Source organism: Sphaerodactylus townsendi, linkage group LG13 (genome assembly GCF_021028975.2).
Source record: "Sphaerodactylus townsendi isolate TG3544 linkage group LG13, MPM_Stown_v2.3, whole genome shotgun sequence".
In the NCBI taxonomy this organism is placed as follows: Eukaryota; Metazoa; Chordata; class Lepidosauria; order Squamata; family Sphaerodactylidae; genus Sphaerodactylus; species Sphaerodactylus townsendi.
In genome coordinates this window covers 53191382-53209312 of record NC_059437.1, presented here as the reverse complement: position 1 = coordinate 53209312, position 17931 = coordinate 53191382, and the positions used below count along the sequence as shown (strand labels likewise).

The window sequence follows — 17931 nt, the reverse complement described above, 5'->3', positions numbered from 1 at the left end:
CCATCCATCAAAATGGAAGTGTGTGCTTCAGACTATTAGCCTAAGAGGCAATGGAAGGAAGGAAGAGAAAGAAAGGCAAACAGGCACTGCGGGAAAGAAGGAAGGAAGAACTGCAGCCCACTATTTTTTATTAAACGCGCCCACTTGGCTAAACAATGCGCTGCATTAACATGGGAATTCCCCCCCCCCCCCCCCCGCAGCTTAAATCTCATCAGTCCTGAAACAAATGACATACCGACTTCCGTCCGCAGGGGGCGCCCGCGGGGAAGCTCATAAGCAAGCGCGTCTTTGTTTTCCGAACTGCGGATTCGCGGCGTGCTGCGTAAGAGTCGGCGGTTAAACCCTTTGGCTAGTCCGAGGGAAAGAGGTGTTTCTGATTTTACAGACATTCCTGCTTTTAAACAGCCACTCTTGCCAGGTCTAAGGGATCCATTTCTGCGGAGGAGAGGCTTGTTGATCTAACGAATCGGCCGCTGCAGATGACAAACTAGCTACTTGGGCAACTGGGCTTTTCCAGCGGCGTGGTGAGTGTTTAAATTTTGCAAATGCGGAAGAGCGATAGAATTTTGCAAAAGGGGGGGTCGCCTATGCCTTTGCGACTTGCTTCTGAGTGTGCATTCCTTTGGGTGGACCGGAAGGCTTGCAAAAGAGGACTTTTGAGGGCAATTAGCTTGCCAACTGGCCAGGGCAAATGCCCCAACCTGCTGCTCTGTTAATACTAATATTATTTATTTATAAGTTTTTTAAATGCCACCTTTGCACCAGATCAGGGATCTCAAGGAGATATACATTAAAAAAAGAACTACTAAAAACAGTCTCGAATTCCCACTTGTGCCATGGAAACTCACTGGGAGACCTTGGGCCAGACCGTCACCCACTTTCAGATCTACTTTATCTTTCACTTATTACATTATTAATTATTTTTATTGATTAAATGTAATATGCTGCTCTTTTCCGTTTGGGTTTGTTGTGAGGATAAGCTTAAGGAGAGGAGAATAGTGTAAACTCTTGTGGGTCCCCACTAGGCATAGAGGTGAGGCATAAATGAATAAATGACATTTAAAATAACAAAATAGTTAAATAAAAACAGATAAACAGACAACACCAAGGCCAGGGAAGAGGGCCAATAACCATTACTTGGGGGTATGACAGATGAAATAAAAAAGTCTTCACCTTCTTAGCATTTATGTGGTTCTTCTGAATGTTCAAGGTGTTTAATGTATATTTTCTTTGTGAAATCCTTGCAACATTCCTGTAAGGAGGATCATTTATTTATTTACTTCATTTGTACCCTACTTTTATTTATTTATTTATATTTAAATCCCGCCCAATCCCCAAGGGGAACACAGAGGGGCTTGCATGATTCTGCTCTTGTCCATTTTATTGTCACAATAATCCTGGGAGGTAGGTTAGTCTGTGAGTGGCCCAGAGTTATCCTGTAAGCTTCCAAGGAGAGTGGGGAAAGTACCGGAGTTTCCCAGATCCTGGTTCAACACTGTCTTTAGAGAAACCTGTCTGCCATTATGGATCTCGTTGTGGAACCTTTGACAAGCTTCCAAGGAACATCAAAATTGCTCAGAACCTAGTTTGAAATCTTTGTTCTGGGAGGGGAAATGGCTTTGAAAATATAATTTTCTTGGTTTTGCTACATATACATCTGTGGTGTATGCCTGAGGTAATGTGGGTACACATTCAATTTTCACACCTTGGTGATATGTAGACTTCCCCCTTGCATCCATGTAACAAGTCCTTTGTGAACTGGCCCTAAAGCAAATAGACAAGATGGAATAGAACAGTGGTGGCGAACCTATGGCACGGGTGCCAGAGGTGGCACTCAGAGCCCTCTCTGTGGGCACGCATGCACAGAGTTCGTTATGTGATAATAGTGCAATTATTTCAGGGAGATTATTAGCACTAAACCTAAGATCTAGTTTTGGGGAAGCAGTGTAGGTAACCCTGTTAAGTGCTGTTAAACCCTACTGATATTCATGGAAAGAACTAAAGCGTGATCCTTTACCCGGGAGTAAGCTCGGTTGCTGGCAACAGGGCTTGCTTCTGAGTCAACCCTCCTAGGGTTGTGATTCACCCGTTCGAAGCGGTGCACAGTTGCCACCGACTACCACCAAGCTTACTCCTGAGTAATGCGTGCCTTGGAGCCAACCGTTTTTTCTATACTAAAACCTCAGTATTCAAGTTAAATTGCCATGTTGGCACTTTGCGATAAATAAGTGGGTTTTGGGTTGCAGTTTGGGCACTCGGTCTCGAAAAGGTTCGCCATCACTGGAATAGAATTTCTAGAAATGAGAGAGACGTTAATCTGTACCTTTGGTGCTCTTTTCTCCAGACAATGAATGAGTGGGCGCCCATTGCAAAAGAATATGATCCACTCAAAGCAGGAAGCATTGATGGAACAGATGAAGAACCACATGACCGAGCCATTTGGAGGGCTATGACAGCCCGTTATGTTCCCAACCGAGCTGTTGTAGGAGATCCGCATCTCACACTTTTTGTGGCAAGACTTAGTCTGCAAACCACTGAGGATAAATTGAAGGAAATCTTTTCCCGTTACGGAGACATCCGGAGGATGCGCCTAGTGAGGGACTTGGTCACGGGTTTTTCGAAGGGCTATGCATTCATTGAGTACAAAGATGAACGGGCACTATTGAAAGCTCACAGAGATGCCAATAAACTGATAATTGACCAGCATGAGATATTTGTAGACTTTGAGCTGGAAAGAACCCTGAAAGGATGGATCCCGAGGCGACTTGGGGGTGGCTTTGGGGGCAAAAAGGAGTCTGGGCAGCTGCGGTTTGGAGGGAGGGACAGACCTTTCCGGAAGCCCATCAACTTGCCTGCTATGAAAAGTAATTTTTACGGAGAAGAGAAAAGGGAGAGGGGCTGGTCCAGAGATTGGAAAACCAGGGATCGAGCTCATGAGAGGAGCCGAGAACAGAGGTGGCCTGAAATGGACCGGAGCGAAAGCAGGAGGGACCGGGAGCGGCATTCCAGAGAGGAAAGAAGTTCTGGGAAAGAGGGAAGGGACAGAGAGAGGAAAGACCGAAGCAGAGACTACAGTTCTAGAAAGCCAAGGGATGAAGACCAACACTGACAGATTAACTCCTGTTCTTATGCTGTTTGACTGCAGGTCTTGATGGGAAAGCACAGACCCCAGTTCCTGCACAATTGAACCCAGGATGTTCATAGTGAAGCCACATGGACTCTGGGACCATTTTGATTTAGGATTGGGCCAAGTAATGAAAAGTTATCCTAAAGGGCAGTTCCACTGGTAGCAGCAAGGCCCAAGAGGTACTGTAGGCCTGCTTCAGTTTCTAGTCCCTGTTGGCTCTTCCTAGTGCTTTTACTTTTCAGGCAATCTTGAGTTTTCAGGCAATCTTGAGGCACTGCAAGAAAGGTGAAGTTTTTGTTTCAGAAAAGCACAAAACTGTCCATATTTTTCTTATAGTGGCTGGTTTTCTCTCCCGTGGGAAGATTCCACCTTTCATCCTGGTTTGGTCCATGTTCACAACATGGCAATGTGTTGCAAGAACTTCAGCTGTGTCAAACTTGCCTGTTGTTTTAAACATGTCACTGGCCTTCAGCTAAGGTTTAAATGAGTTGTGTGACCATCTTGTATGTGCGGGCAATAGCTGTAACAATAATGGGCCCATCACGCTGTTTCTGTGATGGCGCATCTCCTAGAACTCATCCTGGTTCTTGTAAAATTGAATGAGGGTGAATGTCTGTGTAAAAAAAATCAGTTTTTTTTCTTACAGGACAAGGCTTATGTATGCTTTATGAACAAAGGCTGTATGTTGCAAAGTTACTGTTTAACATAAATTGCTGAAAAATGAGTTTGTAGCTAGTAAGTCCCCCCCCCCCCCAAATACAAAGGGAGACAATTCGTTAAAGGGATAGTAGCATAGGGTTGATCTGTAGTAACTTCACCTCCAAGTGCATGAGACAGGAATCTTAATTTTAAACTAGATCAGAGCATGCCCAAGCTAGGAATGTATTTTAAAGTTTTCAGTCTCGTTTGAAGTCTTTTCAAGAATTCCTGTTAGCAGCCAACTATGCATGTAGCTCTTCTATCATGGTGATATTGGACACTGTGGGCAGAATGTTTTCTCGCCTTGCTCAGCCACACTGCACGCGCCATTGCTTGGAGCCTGTGCGCTTGCACATACATTCCAAGCTGTTTAAGGCATGCCTTAAAAGATTCACAAACATCCGAACATCTCAGGAGAAAGCCCTCAGCAACAGAATGTTAATAAAGGGTTCAGATTCTGTATGGGAAAGGCAAGGCAAACGATCTGGGGCAGATGTAAAATAAAGGGGGGGGCAGATGCACAAAGTGGTTAACAGAATAGAAATAAAATAGGCAGGGTGTTCAGAGGTAGTCTTCATGGAAAGAGTATATGTTTAGTTAGGCTGAAAAAAGGAGGAACTATGAAGAAATGGATGGGGAATCTTACAGAGGGTCAAGGTTTAGGAAGTGCTGTAAACAGGAAAAAGATTTTTAGTCTCTGGTGCCTTTGAAAATGGGCCATAATATCAAGGAGATGAACCAGGGCCTAAATTTCACATGTTTTAAATTAAGCTACCAGTTCATTGGTAGCACATATATAATCACAGTGTCTAAGTACCATTGAAGACGCCTCATTTGATTCAAAAATAGCACCGAAGACTCGTCATTTAATTCAGAAATAGTTTATTTTGATTATTACAAGATCTACAGTTGACCCCGCCCTCTTCCCACCCACTCTGCAAACAAACCCCATTTATTGCCTTTTAAACCTAACCGTATCCTGAATCTTTAAACACATTCCCTGCTTTGCATATCTCACAATTGTGTTAATTCCCTTTCCGGTATGTTAGACCTCTCCAGGCAATTGTGTTGAGAGATTCATTCCAATTATACAATAGCTGGTTACATGTTAGCTGTTTAGAGAAATTGGTTAGAGCCTTAACTCCCATAGAGGGACTGGGGATGGGTTCTGCATAATTTTTGTTTTGAGATGGGACTCAACTTTGGCCAAAACGTTCAGGAAAAATACAACATGTATTGTCGAAGGCTTTCACGGCCGGAATCACTGGGGTGCTGTGTGGTTTGCGGGCTGTATGGCCGTGTTCTAGCAGCATTCTCTCCTGACGTTTCACCTGCATCTGTGGCTGGCATCTTCAGAGAATCTGATGGTAGGAATGGAAAGCAAGTAGAGTATATAAGTGGAGGATCTGATAGATACCAGCCACAGATGCAGGCGAAACGTCAGGAGAGAATGCTGCTAGAACACGGCCATACAGCCCGCAAACCACACAGCACCCCCAAAATGCCCGGAAACCACACAGCACCCCCCAAAATACAACAGCTTGTGAATATCCTCAGTGCAGCCTGTTACTCTATGCCAGGAGTCCCCAACTTGGTGCCCACCAATACCTTACCTGGTACCTGCCAAGTATAGAAGAAGTAGAATTTGGATTCATACCACTCCCCCATTTCTCTCCTGTATGGAGACTCAAGGCAGCTTACAAACTCCTTTCCCTTCCCCTCCCCACAACAGACACCTTGTGAGGTAGATTGGGCTGAGAGTTCTATGAGAACTCTGACTAGCCCATGGTCACCCAACAGGTTTCATGTGGAGGAGCAGGGAAACAAATCCAGTTCACCAGGTAAGAGTCCACCACTCAAGTGGAGGAATGAGGAATCAAACCCGATTCTCCAGATTAGAGTTCACCTGCTCTTAACCACTACATCACACTGGCTCTCAGAAAGTGAGTGAGGCCACGGAAGATTTGATTGGCTGTGCAGATTAAAATTAAATTGCAGCAGCAGCAGCTACCAGAGTGTTGTTGTTATTCTCTGTCGCTCTTCTTTCCTAATGTATTTTTAAACTTACCCCTCTCCTCCTGGCCTTTGGACTTCCTATGAGTGTATGGCTTTACCTTGTACAGTAGCTATTCTGTGGTTATATACTCCAACCCAGAGGTGTCCAATTCTGGTGCTTTGGATGTTCATGGACTACAATTCCCATCAGCCCCTGCTGGCATGGGCAATCGGCCATGCCAGCAGGGGGCTAATGGGAATTGTAGTCCATGAACATCTGAAGCACCAGAGTTGGACTCCCCTGCTCCAACCTGTGTCAGAACTCCACAGATTCTCACAGGTTTGAAAACGTTGGGGATCCCCAGTCTGTGCAACTGACCAAATGGGAATTGAGCTTCCTGAGAATCTCAGCAAACCATTAAGGGGGTGGGGGCGGTTTTCTAGTCCTCATGGAAGTAAACATGACGGTGAAGATTTCCTTTGCAGAAGAGCGATGAGCAGAACTTCTGGAAGATGAGAGTTTTTTGCTTAGCTGTTTGCCCACTACACCAAGAAAGAATTTGCACATTTTTATCTGATATGTATATTAGTCCAGAGGAAAATATTTTATTTTAATAGAGATCAGTGGAACCTGAATTTCATTAGCAATTGAAGGTTGGTGAGATCCAGTCAGCAATTTCTTTCACCCTGTGCCCAAACATCCACACACAGCTCTCGCAATGACAACCTGTTCATATATTACAATGGACGCAGATACAACCCATGCACACTGAGTTCTTGTTTTTTAAATACATGCATTGAGTAATTCCTATGTTACATTCAATGCTTGTATAACTGAATGTGTGATTGAAACTGCACATTTACCCAGGCGTTGGTCCCATTTGCAGAATTAATGCACAGATCGATGTGCCTACAGTCAGGATGCACACGCGTTCACTGTAATGTGTGAACAGGGCTATTCTTTGCTCTCACTGAGCTATGCAACAACATCCCACATGCATGTATTGAGATATCCAAGAATTCAGCAAAAAAAAAATTGCTCATAGCATGAGACAGAAGAAAACTGCAGCAGGTATAAATTTTGCACAGCTCCATCTATTTCCCCACAATCTCTTAAGGATCAGAAATGGCAAATAGTATGAAACCTTGTACTAATATGGATGGCAAAAGCCCTCAGGTGCAACCTAGAGTTGAAAGAACAATATCCAGTGGTTGTGAGTGGCTGATGGGAGATGAGAGACAGTGCTTCACAGGAGATGGGGTGAAAAGACCGGTTTGCCCTGATCAAGCTTTACACCACAATCCTAAGCAGAGCTGCTCCAGTCTAAAGCCGCTGAGAAACACATCTTACCATAACATGCCTCTGAAGATGCCAGCCATAGATGCGGGTGAAACGTTACGAGCAAAAACTACCAGACCACAGCCACACAGCCGGAAAACCCACAACAGCCAGTTGATTCTGGCTGTGAAAACCTTCAACAAATCACCAAGACGAGCCCTGCTGGATCTGACCAGAGGGTCCGCATCCTGTCTCACACAGTGGCCAACCAGTTCCTCCAGAGGTCCAAAAAACATCTCCCGATGTTGCCTCCTGACACTCTGGCTCGTTCCGCACATGCAGAATAATGCACTTTCAAACGGCTTCCAGTGCTCTTTGAAGCTGTGCGGAATGGCAAAATCTACTTGCAAACAGTTGTGAAAGCGGTTTGAAAACGCATTATTTTGTGTGTGCGGAAGGGGCCTCTGTTTCAGAGGCTGACTGCCTCCAATATGGAAGTTCCCTTTAGTCACCATGGCTAGGAGCCACTGAGATACCTATCACCCATTAATAAACTAGGGCTGATTCCGCATGGGCCAAAAACAGCAGTGTGAAAACGGTGTGAAAATGGTGTAAAAGGGTTTAAAATGGTGTAAGAGGATTTATACTGTTTTCACACCGTTTTCACACTGCTGTTTTTGGCCCATGCGGAATCAGCCTAGGTTTTTGTCAAGAACTCAGGAATCACAGGGACTTAAATGTGTTTTACAAACAAGCCGTTGCAATGTAGAGAGGGTTCACAAACTTAAAAAAAAAGAAAGTAGCCCCACAAAACCGCTCGTGTGTTATCAGCGCGCAGTCCACATACAGAACAATCATTCGTGTAGCGTTGTTTCAAAGTCTTAAAAAGTGCTTGGCGCATATTCATAACCCTTTACAACAAATCTCTAAAAGGTTCACAATATAGCATTCCCTCCCAACATATTGCAGATTAGAGATCAAACCTGATTCCATTTGCGGAGAAATGAGGTGGCCGAGGCCCAAGGCGGTACTACTCAATTGTACCCTACTTCAGGCAGCAGATCGAGGATCACGTTTTTTAATCCCCTCCTATATTAAAAAAAAACAACTCCCTGCAAATGAAAAACCAGCAGATCCAGCAAAGAAAACAAACAGAGCCTGCTTCCCTGCTTGTGCTAATCTTCTATTTGCATGTTTGTTTAGATCACAGGTGTCAAACTCGCGGCCCTCCAGATGTTATGGACTACAGTTCCCATCATCCCCTGCCAGCATCATGCTGGCAGGGGATGATGAGGAACTTTCGAATCAACATCTGGAAGCAATTATTCTATGGAACTTCAAATCGGTTACAAAGGAATATTCAAAGATGGAATCTATTACTATCCATTCTTTCACGTCATTCTCCTGTACGTGTGATCCAGGCCCGAGAGGGGAATGCGTCACTGAAAGGCGATGGTCCAAATTCACGGCTGCAAAGAGATGTGAACTGAATTATCACATGCTCAGCCACGGCTGCCACGCCAGCTTCCTTCCCTTTGCCTGCTCCGCGTGAGAAATTGGCAAGAAAGGAAACTTGGCTGACACAATGCCAAAGCAGTGGTTTTTTAAAAAAAAAATCTCAGAAGAGATTGCGCCAGGGCAGTCTGATCTAAGTAGACAAAGACCCAGTAGCAAGTCCCCAGCCTCTATGACAGTGGTGGCGAACCTTTTCGAGACCGAGTGCCCAAACTGCAACCCAAAACCCACTTATTTATCGCAAAGTGCCAACACGGCCATTTAACCTGAATGCTGAGGCTTTCGTTTAGGAAAAAAACTGTTGGCTCCGAGGTGTGCGTTACTCGGGAGTAAGCTTGGTGGTAGTTGGTGGCTTTGCTTTGAGGCAACCGTGCAACTCTTCCAACGAGTGAATCACGACCCTAGGAGGGTTTGCACAGAAGCAAGCCCCATTGCCAGCAACTGAGCTTACTCCCAGGTAAAGGAACACGCTTTAGTTCTTCGCATGAAAATCAGTGGGGTTTAACAGCGCTTAACAGGGTTACCTACACTGCTTCCCCAAAACTAGGTCTTAGGTTTAATGCTAATAATTGAGCCCAGAGGCCCAGGCCAGCCTAGATGTGTGTGTGTGGGGGGGGAACTCTGCACATGCCCACAGAGAGGGCTCTGAGTGCCCCCTCTGGCACCCGTGCCATAGGTTCGCCAACACTGCTCTATGACCTCATGCTGGAGTAGGTAGAGGGGTGGACTAGGACTTGGGTGACGCAGGCTCAAACCCTAATTTCTATCACAAACTCTCAGCCCGGTCTACCTCACAGGGTTGTTGTAAGAGCATGGAGGAGGGAAAAAGAATATTCCAAGCTGGTTTGAGTCCCGGGTGATGGAGGAAAAAGTGCGATATAAATAAATAAATGCAAATGCATGCTAGGATTCTCAATAACAAACAGGCGTGCCTACCACAGCTCTTTGGATCTTGATCCTACATCTGGAGGGAAGTGGTTAAAAAGCTGGTGGACATTGTTTCCAAGGCCCCTGTGGGGGAAAAAGCACTCTTTGCAGAAGAGGGCAATGAAAAGAGAGGGGCAACCTGGGTATGAGGATAACTTTTTTTAAAAGGTTAGCATGACTTTCTACAGTTCAGTTTCCATTAATAAGTCAGAACATTCATAGCGCAACTGCAAGGCACCCTCGCAACCTTGTACGTGATCATGCTTCAGGCACTAGAAATAACAATCCAGAATTCACAGTTCCGAGCCAGTCTGGATCCAGTTCCAGGATTTGTGTCGGCCATCTTTCCGAAATGGATCCCTTCAGCAAAAGGAAGGTGCCACTGGAGGAGAGTGGTGGGCGAGGAAGGGGGGGAGCGAAGGAGGAAATAGCCCAGTTTGCAAGCTTCTCCTGTGACGGAGAAGACTAACGAATGCGGAGTCTCCAAAACGGTGTTTAGCAGCAGAAGAAAAAAATATGAACTGAAATCTCCAGCGCCTGCTTCTTCCATCAAGCAAAGAGAGTCTTTCCCGGGACTACCCGTGCAACTTCTTAGTAACAGCACAGATCCTTTTTTTTTTGGTTTAAGGAAATGTTAAGTGCAGTTAATGCAGTGAGTAAAAATACAAAGCAAAACCCAGGAAGGAAAATCCACAGGCTTGTTAAATTAACACACAGCCAGTGATTTAGAAGCGTGGCTACACCAGAGTATACAAAAGCCATCGTTACGGATGCTTGAATCTTGCTTTTGGCGGCCAAAAGTAAACAGTTAAGGGATCCCTTTTGGGAAACTGGTCTGGAAATAAGCTCTTAATGCCAACCACAAAGTGTACGGCAAGGGAATTGTGGTGGGGAGGGGGAATATCCAGGGGTCATGGTCTATTAGGCGAGTTTCTCCACGTTGGTTAGCAAAGCGACTAAACCATCCTCTTGTTCCGGTCACAGGTGCTGCAAAGCTTCTAGGCCTTGTTCCGTGTAAACCCCATCTTTGTTCAAGTCAGCCCATTCGCCAAAGGAATTCTGGAAGGGGGCGTTCCTCTGCGTGGTTTGCATCCGTTTCTTATCCCGGGAAAAGAAGCTAAACCTTCCAAAAGGGGGAAGAGGGGGGAAAAGAGGTTAAACCTCAGCAATGTCAGAGACAGAAGAATCAGAAAGCTTTACAGCGAGATCTCAGAATGACCAAACTCTGGCAAGGTGAAAACAAAAGGGCTTGCCAATGGCTTAGCTTAAAGCAGCTCTTGCAATCCGCACAGGGATTGGTCTGGTCACTGGAAAGTTCTTGGTAGTGGACCCCCAGAATCCCAGCTTGGAATGTCTTAGGGATCCAATAAATAGCACAGGGACGTAGGTAAGGGGGGGTTTCCTCGGGTTCCAACCCCATTGCATGTCTGAAGCTCCGCCCCGTTTGTGGGTTTTTGCATTTTAAAGTGGTTTTTTGTTTTTGGCCTGCAGGGGGTGCAGTTTTTAGGCTAACGGCACCAAAATTTCAGGCTATCGTCAGGTGACACTCCTGATGATACCAGCCAAGTTTGGTGAAGTTTCGTTCAGGGGGTCCAAAGTTATGGACCCCCCCCAAAGGGGTGCCCCATTGTTTCCAATGGGAGCTAATAGGAGATGGGGCCTTTGAGAGTCCATAACTTTTGAGAGTCCATAACTTTGGACCCCCTGAAACAAACTTCACCAAGCCATAGTGGGGTGGGGTGGGGTGTGCAAACCTCAGATTTTGCACTGGGCTCCATTTTCCCTAGCTACCCCTCTGCCTAGAGGGGAGAGAGAAGGGACTGCCGACTGCCAGCTGGGGAGCCCAGCCGGTGGGGCGGGGGCAGGTCCCAGGAGTCTGCCATCCCTTGCCTCGGAGAGCTGCTTTTTACAAGCACTGAGCCCATGGGCATGGCTTGGGGAGGCGTGGCCACACCCCTAGGGGTGGGTGGGGGCATGGCCTCACCCCCAACCCCCCCATAAAAAAATCTATACCTACATCACTGAAATAGCGTCACCCTCCCACTGGCAACATGGGTTGATGTAAGATCCCCTGACACCTTCTGAGACTGAGGGCAAAGTGTGATATTTTAGCCGGAGTCAATTATTTCCTCTCAGAATATATGATTTAAAGGTTCAAAAGGGGGGGGGGGTTTCCAGCCTGAATCGTCAGGATGTCAAAAGTGCTTTATCGGGTAGCATGGTGGGAGGTTTGGCTTCTTTGAGAAAAACGCATCCCAAAGCGCTCTGGTGAATGTTATTAAATGATTCTCAGGGCCTTGACCAGAGTTTGGACAGTGAAGGGCTCAGAATTGGTCTCTGAGCATGAATGCAGCAGAATCCACAATGTATACCAGTAATCAGCCAGCTACCTTCTCTGAACTGGGTATGATTAAATATACCTGAAATTAGAAAAGCAAAAGCAGAAATGATTTCCCGGGTGCCCAGGAAATGATTTCCCAGGTGCCTGGGAGCCCAAGCAACTTTTAAAAATGCCATCAGCTATACCCTTTTCAACATAAAGGTGACAGAAGATGCATGAATTAAACCACCCCATCTTCCTGTATCTTCCTTATGTTGAATGATCTGCCAGATCCTAGTGTCTACCTTCCCCTGCTTTTGTGATTCTCTGGGAGCTTTTTAAAATTGTCAAAACCATTATAATCTGCACTGGGAAATATTTCACTTTGATAAAATAGAATTTCTATTGCTCCGGACGCTTATTAGCAAGACTTGCCTTTTTGTAAAGTTCCCGGAACGGGAAAGAAAATGGCGGCTGCAACTTTACAAAAAGGCAAGTCTCGCAAATAGGCGTCTGGAGCAATAGAAAGGCTATTTTATCAAACAGCTTATGTTTCCCAGCGCAGATAATAATGGTTTCAATGGAAGCGGCGCTTAAATAAGCTTTTAACATGCTGCCAGGGAATCTGGACTTCTACACAATGCGGGCGCATGCTGCTATGACTTCCTCTGGGGGAACGTGTGACCACACTGTCATCTTTATGTTGAAAAGTGTGTACGAATGTGAAATATTTTTCCAGTCCTGACAGAGATAGATAAGGGAATTGTTTCCTAATCTCCTTAGTAGTAACGAGACTTCTGTAACGCTTCATTTTTGGGAGCACTCAGATAATATGAATCTTTTACTTGCCCGCAGGACTGTCTGGGGGCCCCTTCAGTAGGCCACTAGAACTTATGCCACTAGTTCCAAATACTGCACGTTCACAGCTCTTGAGATTTGGCACCAATTCATGTCTCACTTCAAACTTACATATAAGATGACAGGTTTCCTATATCTGGGAGGTTGTCAGTTATTCCATGCAGTATTGTTTGTTTCACTTGTAGCAAATCAAATCACACTTTTTAAAAACAAAATCGATCCACTCCTCCAATAGACAGGCTTAAAAAGCAGGATTAAACTGAATTAGTGATTAATATGCTCCTATATTAAGCAGCAGTGGCGTAGGAGGTTAAGAGCTTGTGTATCTAATCTGGAGGAACCGGGTTTGATTCTCCGCTCTGCCTGTACACTTCCACACATGCCAGCTGGGTGACCTTGGGCTAGTCACAGCTTCTCGGAGCTCTCTCAGCCCCACCTACCTCACAGGGTGTTTCTTGTGAGGGAGGAAGGGCAAGGAGATTGTAAGCCCCTTTGAGTCTCCTACAGGAGAGAAAGGGAGGATATAAATCCAAACTCTTCTTCTTCTATATAATAAGGCTATATCTGCAAGTTGACTCAGAGTTGACCATTCACTGCTTGTGAATGACTAAGCACCATTCTGCCATGGAATGTTCACAAACATTCCTACTTCTACGGAGAAAGGCTCAGGGATAGAATGTGGACAAACTTCTCAAGCTCTGCAAAGATAAGGCAAGGTTAGTTGAGCTAGGAAGCCTATAGGCCAGAGGTCCCCAAACCTTTTGAGCTTGTGGGCATCTTTGGAACTCTGACAAAGGGTAGTGGGCACAATCACAAAATTGCTCCCATGGGAAATGAAGCCAACCACAAAACCAGAAGAAATTCAAGAAAAAGCAAGGAGAGGAGAAATTTACAAAATAAACTGGAAAAGGAGTGTCAGATAGTAAAACGAACTCTACGAGGACAATATTCTCCAAAACAATGTTATTTTAACTTGTACAACCAATCAGATCTCCAGTGGCCAATTAGAAGGCATCCTAGGCAAAATCCCCACTTTGCCTTACCCACTTTCTGAGAACAATTTGCAGGTACCAGGCAAGGTGTCAGTAGGCACCATGCTGGGGATCTCTGCTATAGGCTGCTGGAATTTCACTAGAGGGCTGTAAGCTAAAGAACCAAAGGGGGAAAATAAGATGAAGGAAAGTGTGAAAAAGCAGCCAGACCAGCCATTCTCAACCAGGGTTCCGTGGTACCCTGGGGTGCCGTGAGCATGTCCCAGGGGTACCGCGGCAACACTACCGCCCCACCCCCCTCATTTTTGTGGTGTCTCCCACCGGTGCCAGCAAGGACATGGAGCTGGCCCATGGGACAGGGCCTGCCACAAGGTCAGCAGCCGCCACCACCCCCAGTGCTTCCCTTCACTCTGGGAGGGGAAGGTGGGGGGTGGCAAGCAGGGGTACCGTGAGATATGAAGAGTGAGGTCAAGGGTACCCTGACCTCGAAAAGGTTGGGAAACACTGAGCCAGACATTTAGCTGCGTGGCTAGCTTACATGAAGAATGAAAAGACTGGTTAAATATAACACAAAAATGCAATGAAATTCAGCCTTCCTGAAAAAATTAGTGGGAACATAATGCAGCAAAAGGACATTCTGATTGGCTACCTTTTTTTTTTAAAGGCACATGATCCCACAATCAGCCAATGAGAATGTGACCAGCAGCACGGGTTAAAAATGTGCACTTACAGCATATCATGCACCGAATGTGGGATGGGGGCTCTACAGTAGCAATAAAAAAAAAGGAATCAGAAAAAAATGTAAAATCCTACAAGGGACACAAGTCTTCTTATTGGCTGTAATGTGGGATCATCGGGGATCAATCCGGCAGCTACCATGGGCATTACAGCAGTAAAGATCCTGGTTGAGAAAGTCAGACAAAAAGATATGAGAGACTACCATAGAAAACAAAGGATATTCCAACACACCAAACAAGAAGAGAAGAAAATAAAAAGAATGGAAGCTAAACAAACAAGAGACGCAGGCATTAACACTGGGTTATTACACAAGGGATAAAGGTATGGAAGGCAGCATCCATCTTTCTAGGTACCAGGTATAGGGAAAACAAGTGCAGGAATCTTTGCTAATCCCTAGCATGGCGGGAGGGAGGGGGAGGCAAGGGGGAAAAGAGGATATGTTGGTCTACAGCAGATAGGACATCTATCAAGTCTTGCTCCAGTGGCCCAGTTTCTGGGGTGGAGCCAGGAGATAGAAGCTCACAAAAACCATGTGCCTAAGGAAGAAGCTAGACAGAATCTGGACAGTTGGAGGTGAAGCCTGAATGAAACGTAATAGTTCCTGGGCCCAGCCTGGTAAATTCTGGCAACATTTGGTAAAACTGTGCAAAATCTTGATCCTAGTTAAAATTGTCACTGGCATTTTCAGAACTGATTATCTGGCAGAACAGCATTCAGGGAAATCAGATTAGTGGACCTACTGGATGAATGGCAAACCCCCTTCCTTCCTTCCTTCCTTCCTTCCTTCCTTCCTTCCTTCCTTCCTTCCTTCCTTCCTTCCTTCCTTCCTTCCTTCCTTCCTTCCTTCCTTCCTTCCTTCCTTCCTTCCTTCCTTCCTTCCTTCCTTCCTTCCTTCCTTCCTTCCTTCCTTCCTTCCTTCCTTCCTTCCTTCCTTCCTTCCTTCCTTCCTTCCTTCCTTCCTTCCTTCCTTCCTTCCTTCCTTCCTTCCTTCCTTCCTTCCTTCCTTCCTTCCTTCCTTCCTTCCTTCCTTCCTTCCTTCCTTCCTTCCTTCCTTCCTTCCTTCCCTTCCTTCCTTCCCCCCGCCTGCGCTTTGCCATCCATGTATCCTTATATCCCTCATCTTTTTCAAGTATTGAAGAGCACCAAAAGTCATAGGAGCTAAAAAGGGATTTCAATTTTTAGGATCGTTTAAGCACAACAAAGGTGATCATGAAACTCACCCTCTGCCATGCAATACTAAGAACACTTTTCACGGCAGAAGCCCCACTGAACAGACTTAAGTAGGATTCTGAGTACACAGAATGGTATTCTTAGCTTAGAAAACTTTGGATAAGGCCGATCAGATTGGTAGATTTCAGAGCAGCACTGCTTTTAGAAGGCACCAGTTTTAATTCGAAGTTGTCACAGAATAAATTAGGGGTCCCCGACATGGTGCCTCTGGCCATAGTGCCTGCCAACCCCTTTTCTGGCGCCCACCAAGACTTTTTAGGAAACGTGTGGAGCCAGGTAGGGCTTTTGAGATTTGATTGGAGATTTGATTGGAGATTTGAAAGGAGATTTGATTGGCTGTGTAGATTTTAATTTTTTTTACTTTGGCAGCAGCTGCCACCACAGCACAAAAGATCTGCACCGTGTTAACTGATGTCAATCATTTCGTGGCTGGTTCCGCCTTCTGCGGCAGCCCCTCGATGGCACCCGGCATGCCACAGTAGAATCCCAAATGGGCTTGCAGGCTCTAAAAGGTTGGGGATACCTGTGAGAAACTAGCTTTTTCTTGAGTGGAGCAAATCAGCACTCCAGGTGATGTGATACACCCTGGCTATTGCCCAGACTTCACAACACGACTGAGATCATCCCAAAAGGTTTTTTTTTTTAAAATTGGTGACCTAATTCAGCTGAGCTGTTCCCAACAGAGCTGTTTTGGGGGCAGCTATTCTTAGTGTCAACAACAATTACACACACAGTTGTTATGCTCAGCTGAAGTCCAGGCTTTCAAGAGTACCACAGCTCGGCTGACTGCAACACATCACACAACACAAGGGCTTTTGTTCTTGGTGTTTGTAAAAGGCCACCCACAAACAAGACAGATTGAACCAAAAGAAGAGTGTTTGCTCGGTGGATGGAATGCAAGGGCTGGCCCCGTTCTTACAAAAGAAAACACTCCTCAGTGCTTAACTTTTTTTAAAAAAATGTATTTTTCTCCCTTGCATTCCAGTGACACTGTCTCTTGGCTCACGACAGCTCTGCAGTCACGTTGCCTTGCTGATCTCAGGAGAAAAAACCCAAGAATTTATAGTAAGGGTATTACTTACAGCCGTTTGATACCAGACTCTGGCTGAGTGGATGGTTTTGAGTGAATGATGGGCATAGGTTGAGGGGATCTGGTTTCTTCATCGGCCTCCTCACTTTACAAAACAAAAAGGAACAGGACAGTAAAACTATAACCAGCACAGCTATATACAGCTCATCAGACCTACAGCAATTTCCCAGCATGGCTGCACCCTCACAGGAAAGCAAAAAGAGAGAGAATATCTCTGTTGAAATTGGCACTTAGGAGCCTTTAAACCAGAGGTGGGATCCAGCAGGTTCTCACAGGTTCCCGAGAGTAGGTTCCTAATTATTTGTGTGTGCCTAGAGGGGGTTACTAATGGGTGATTTTGCCACGTGATTTTTGCCTTAGTTGCCCCTTCTCTCAGCAGTAGTGCGCAGAACTTAAAGCAGTCTAGCAGGAGGTGCACCGGCATGCGTGGCAGCTTGCGCCTGTGTGCATTCGTTTCCTGCCCAAGGACCAGCGCAGTGGCTGCGTCCTTGCCACAGCCCCGCCCAGGAATGCCCCGCCCCCAGAATGCCCGGCCACGCCCCTGTTGTGCCCCACCCAGCCCCATTGGCGCTACGTCACAGTTTGAATCCCACCACCATGGGAACCTGTTACTGAAATTTTTGGATCCCACCACTGCTTTAAACCCAGAAAGACACCCCACCCCCCACCCTGTTTTACTCGGTGAATAACCAAGCCCAGACTTGTAGTGTAACAGCCACACCTGTCCCCACTGGAAAGCCAATGGCTTCACTGCACCTGGGAACAAAAAGCCCCACCTCTTATAATACAAAAGTTCTTCTTGTAACAGGAAAACTTTAGACTTCAGTTCATTTCTCTCGTGCAAAACATCCCGCAGCTCCTGCAAAGTAAACCTGGGCCGATTTGGGTCTCTCAAATCCATGGCTATCTTTTCTGCTTCGGAGATGTACTCCTCGTTGTTTGGTTCTTCTGCCTGGAAGAACAGGATTGGAAATAATAGTTGGAATTAAACTTTTCATTGGGTCTGGCTTCAAGGTTGCTGCAGCTAACCGAGTTGTCTTTAAAAAGAAGCAAAACTGCTCCTGAGGTGCACATCCTAGCAACATCTACATTAGACTACAGCAATGCATTGGGGCTGCCCTTGAAGACTGTCTGGAAGCTACAACTGGTGCAGAATGCTGT

General features: G+C 45.8%; 2 protein-coding genes across 4 annotated transcripts in view; one reads left to right on the top strand and one right to left on the bottom strand.

The window, feature by feature from the left end:
* Positions 1-280: 280 nt before the first annotated feature.
* On the top strand, positions 281-3879 carry SNRNP35 (small nuclear ribonucleoprotein U11/U12 subunit 35). The gene is made up of 2 exons (XM_048514700.1): positions 281-524; positions 2345-3879. Exon 2 carries the CDS (start codon positions 2348-2350, stop codon positions 3107-3109), a length of 762 nt encoding a protein of 253 aa, XP_048370657.1. The 5' UTR covers positions 281-524; positions 2345-2347; the 3' UTR covers positions 3110-3879.
* Positions 3880-9224: 5345 nt separating this feature from the next.
* RILPL1 (Rab interacting lysosomal protein like 1) overlaps positions 9225-17931 on the bottom strand; it is a 28267-nt gene continuing 19560 nt past the window's right edge. For 2 of the 3 annotated variants that reach the window (XM_048514695.1, XM_048514696.1), the window contains exons 5-7: positions 17547-17722; positions 16763-16855; positions 9225-10665 (exon numbers count right to left, since the gene is read on the bottom strand). In XM_048514695.1, coding sequence (XP_048370652.1) covers positions 10521-10665; positions 16763-16855; positions 17547-17722 — 414 coding nt within the window. In that variant the 3' untranslated portion in view covers positions 9225-10520. Of the gene's footprint in view, positions 10666-14525; positions 14614-16762; positions 16856-17546; positions 17723-17931 lie in introns of all 3 variants that reach the window. The other variant, XM_048514697.1, reaches the window with a different exon arrangement.

Excerpts from the sequence above, each read along its gene's own strand:
- SNRNP35 (XM_048514700.1), top strand. The coding sequence starts at position 2,348 with ATGAATGAGTGGGCGCCCATTGCAAAAGAATATGATCCACTCAAAGCA.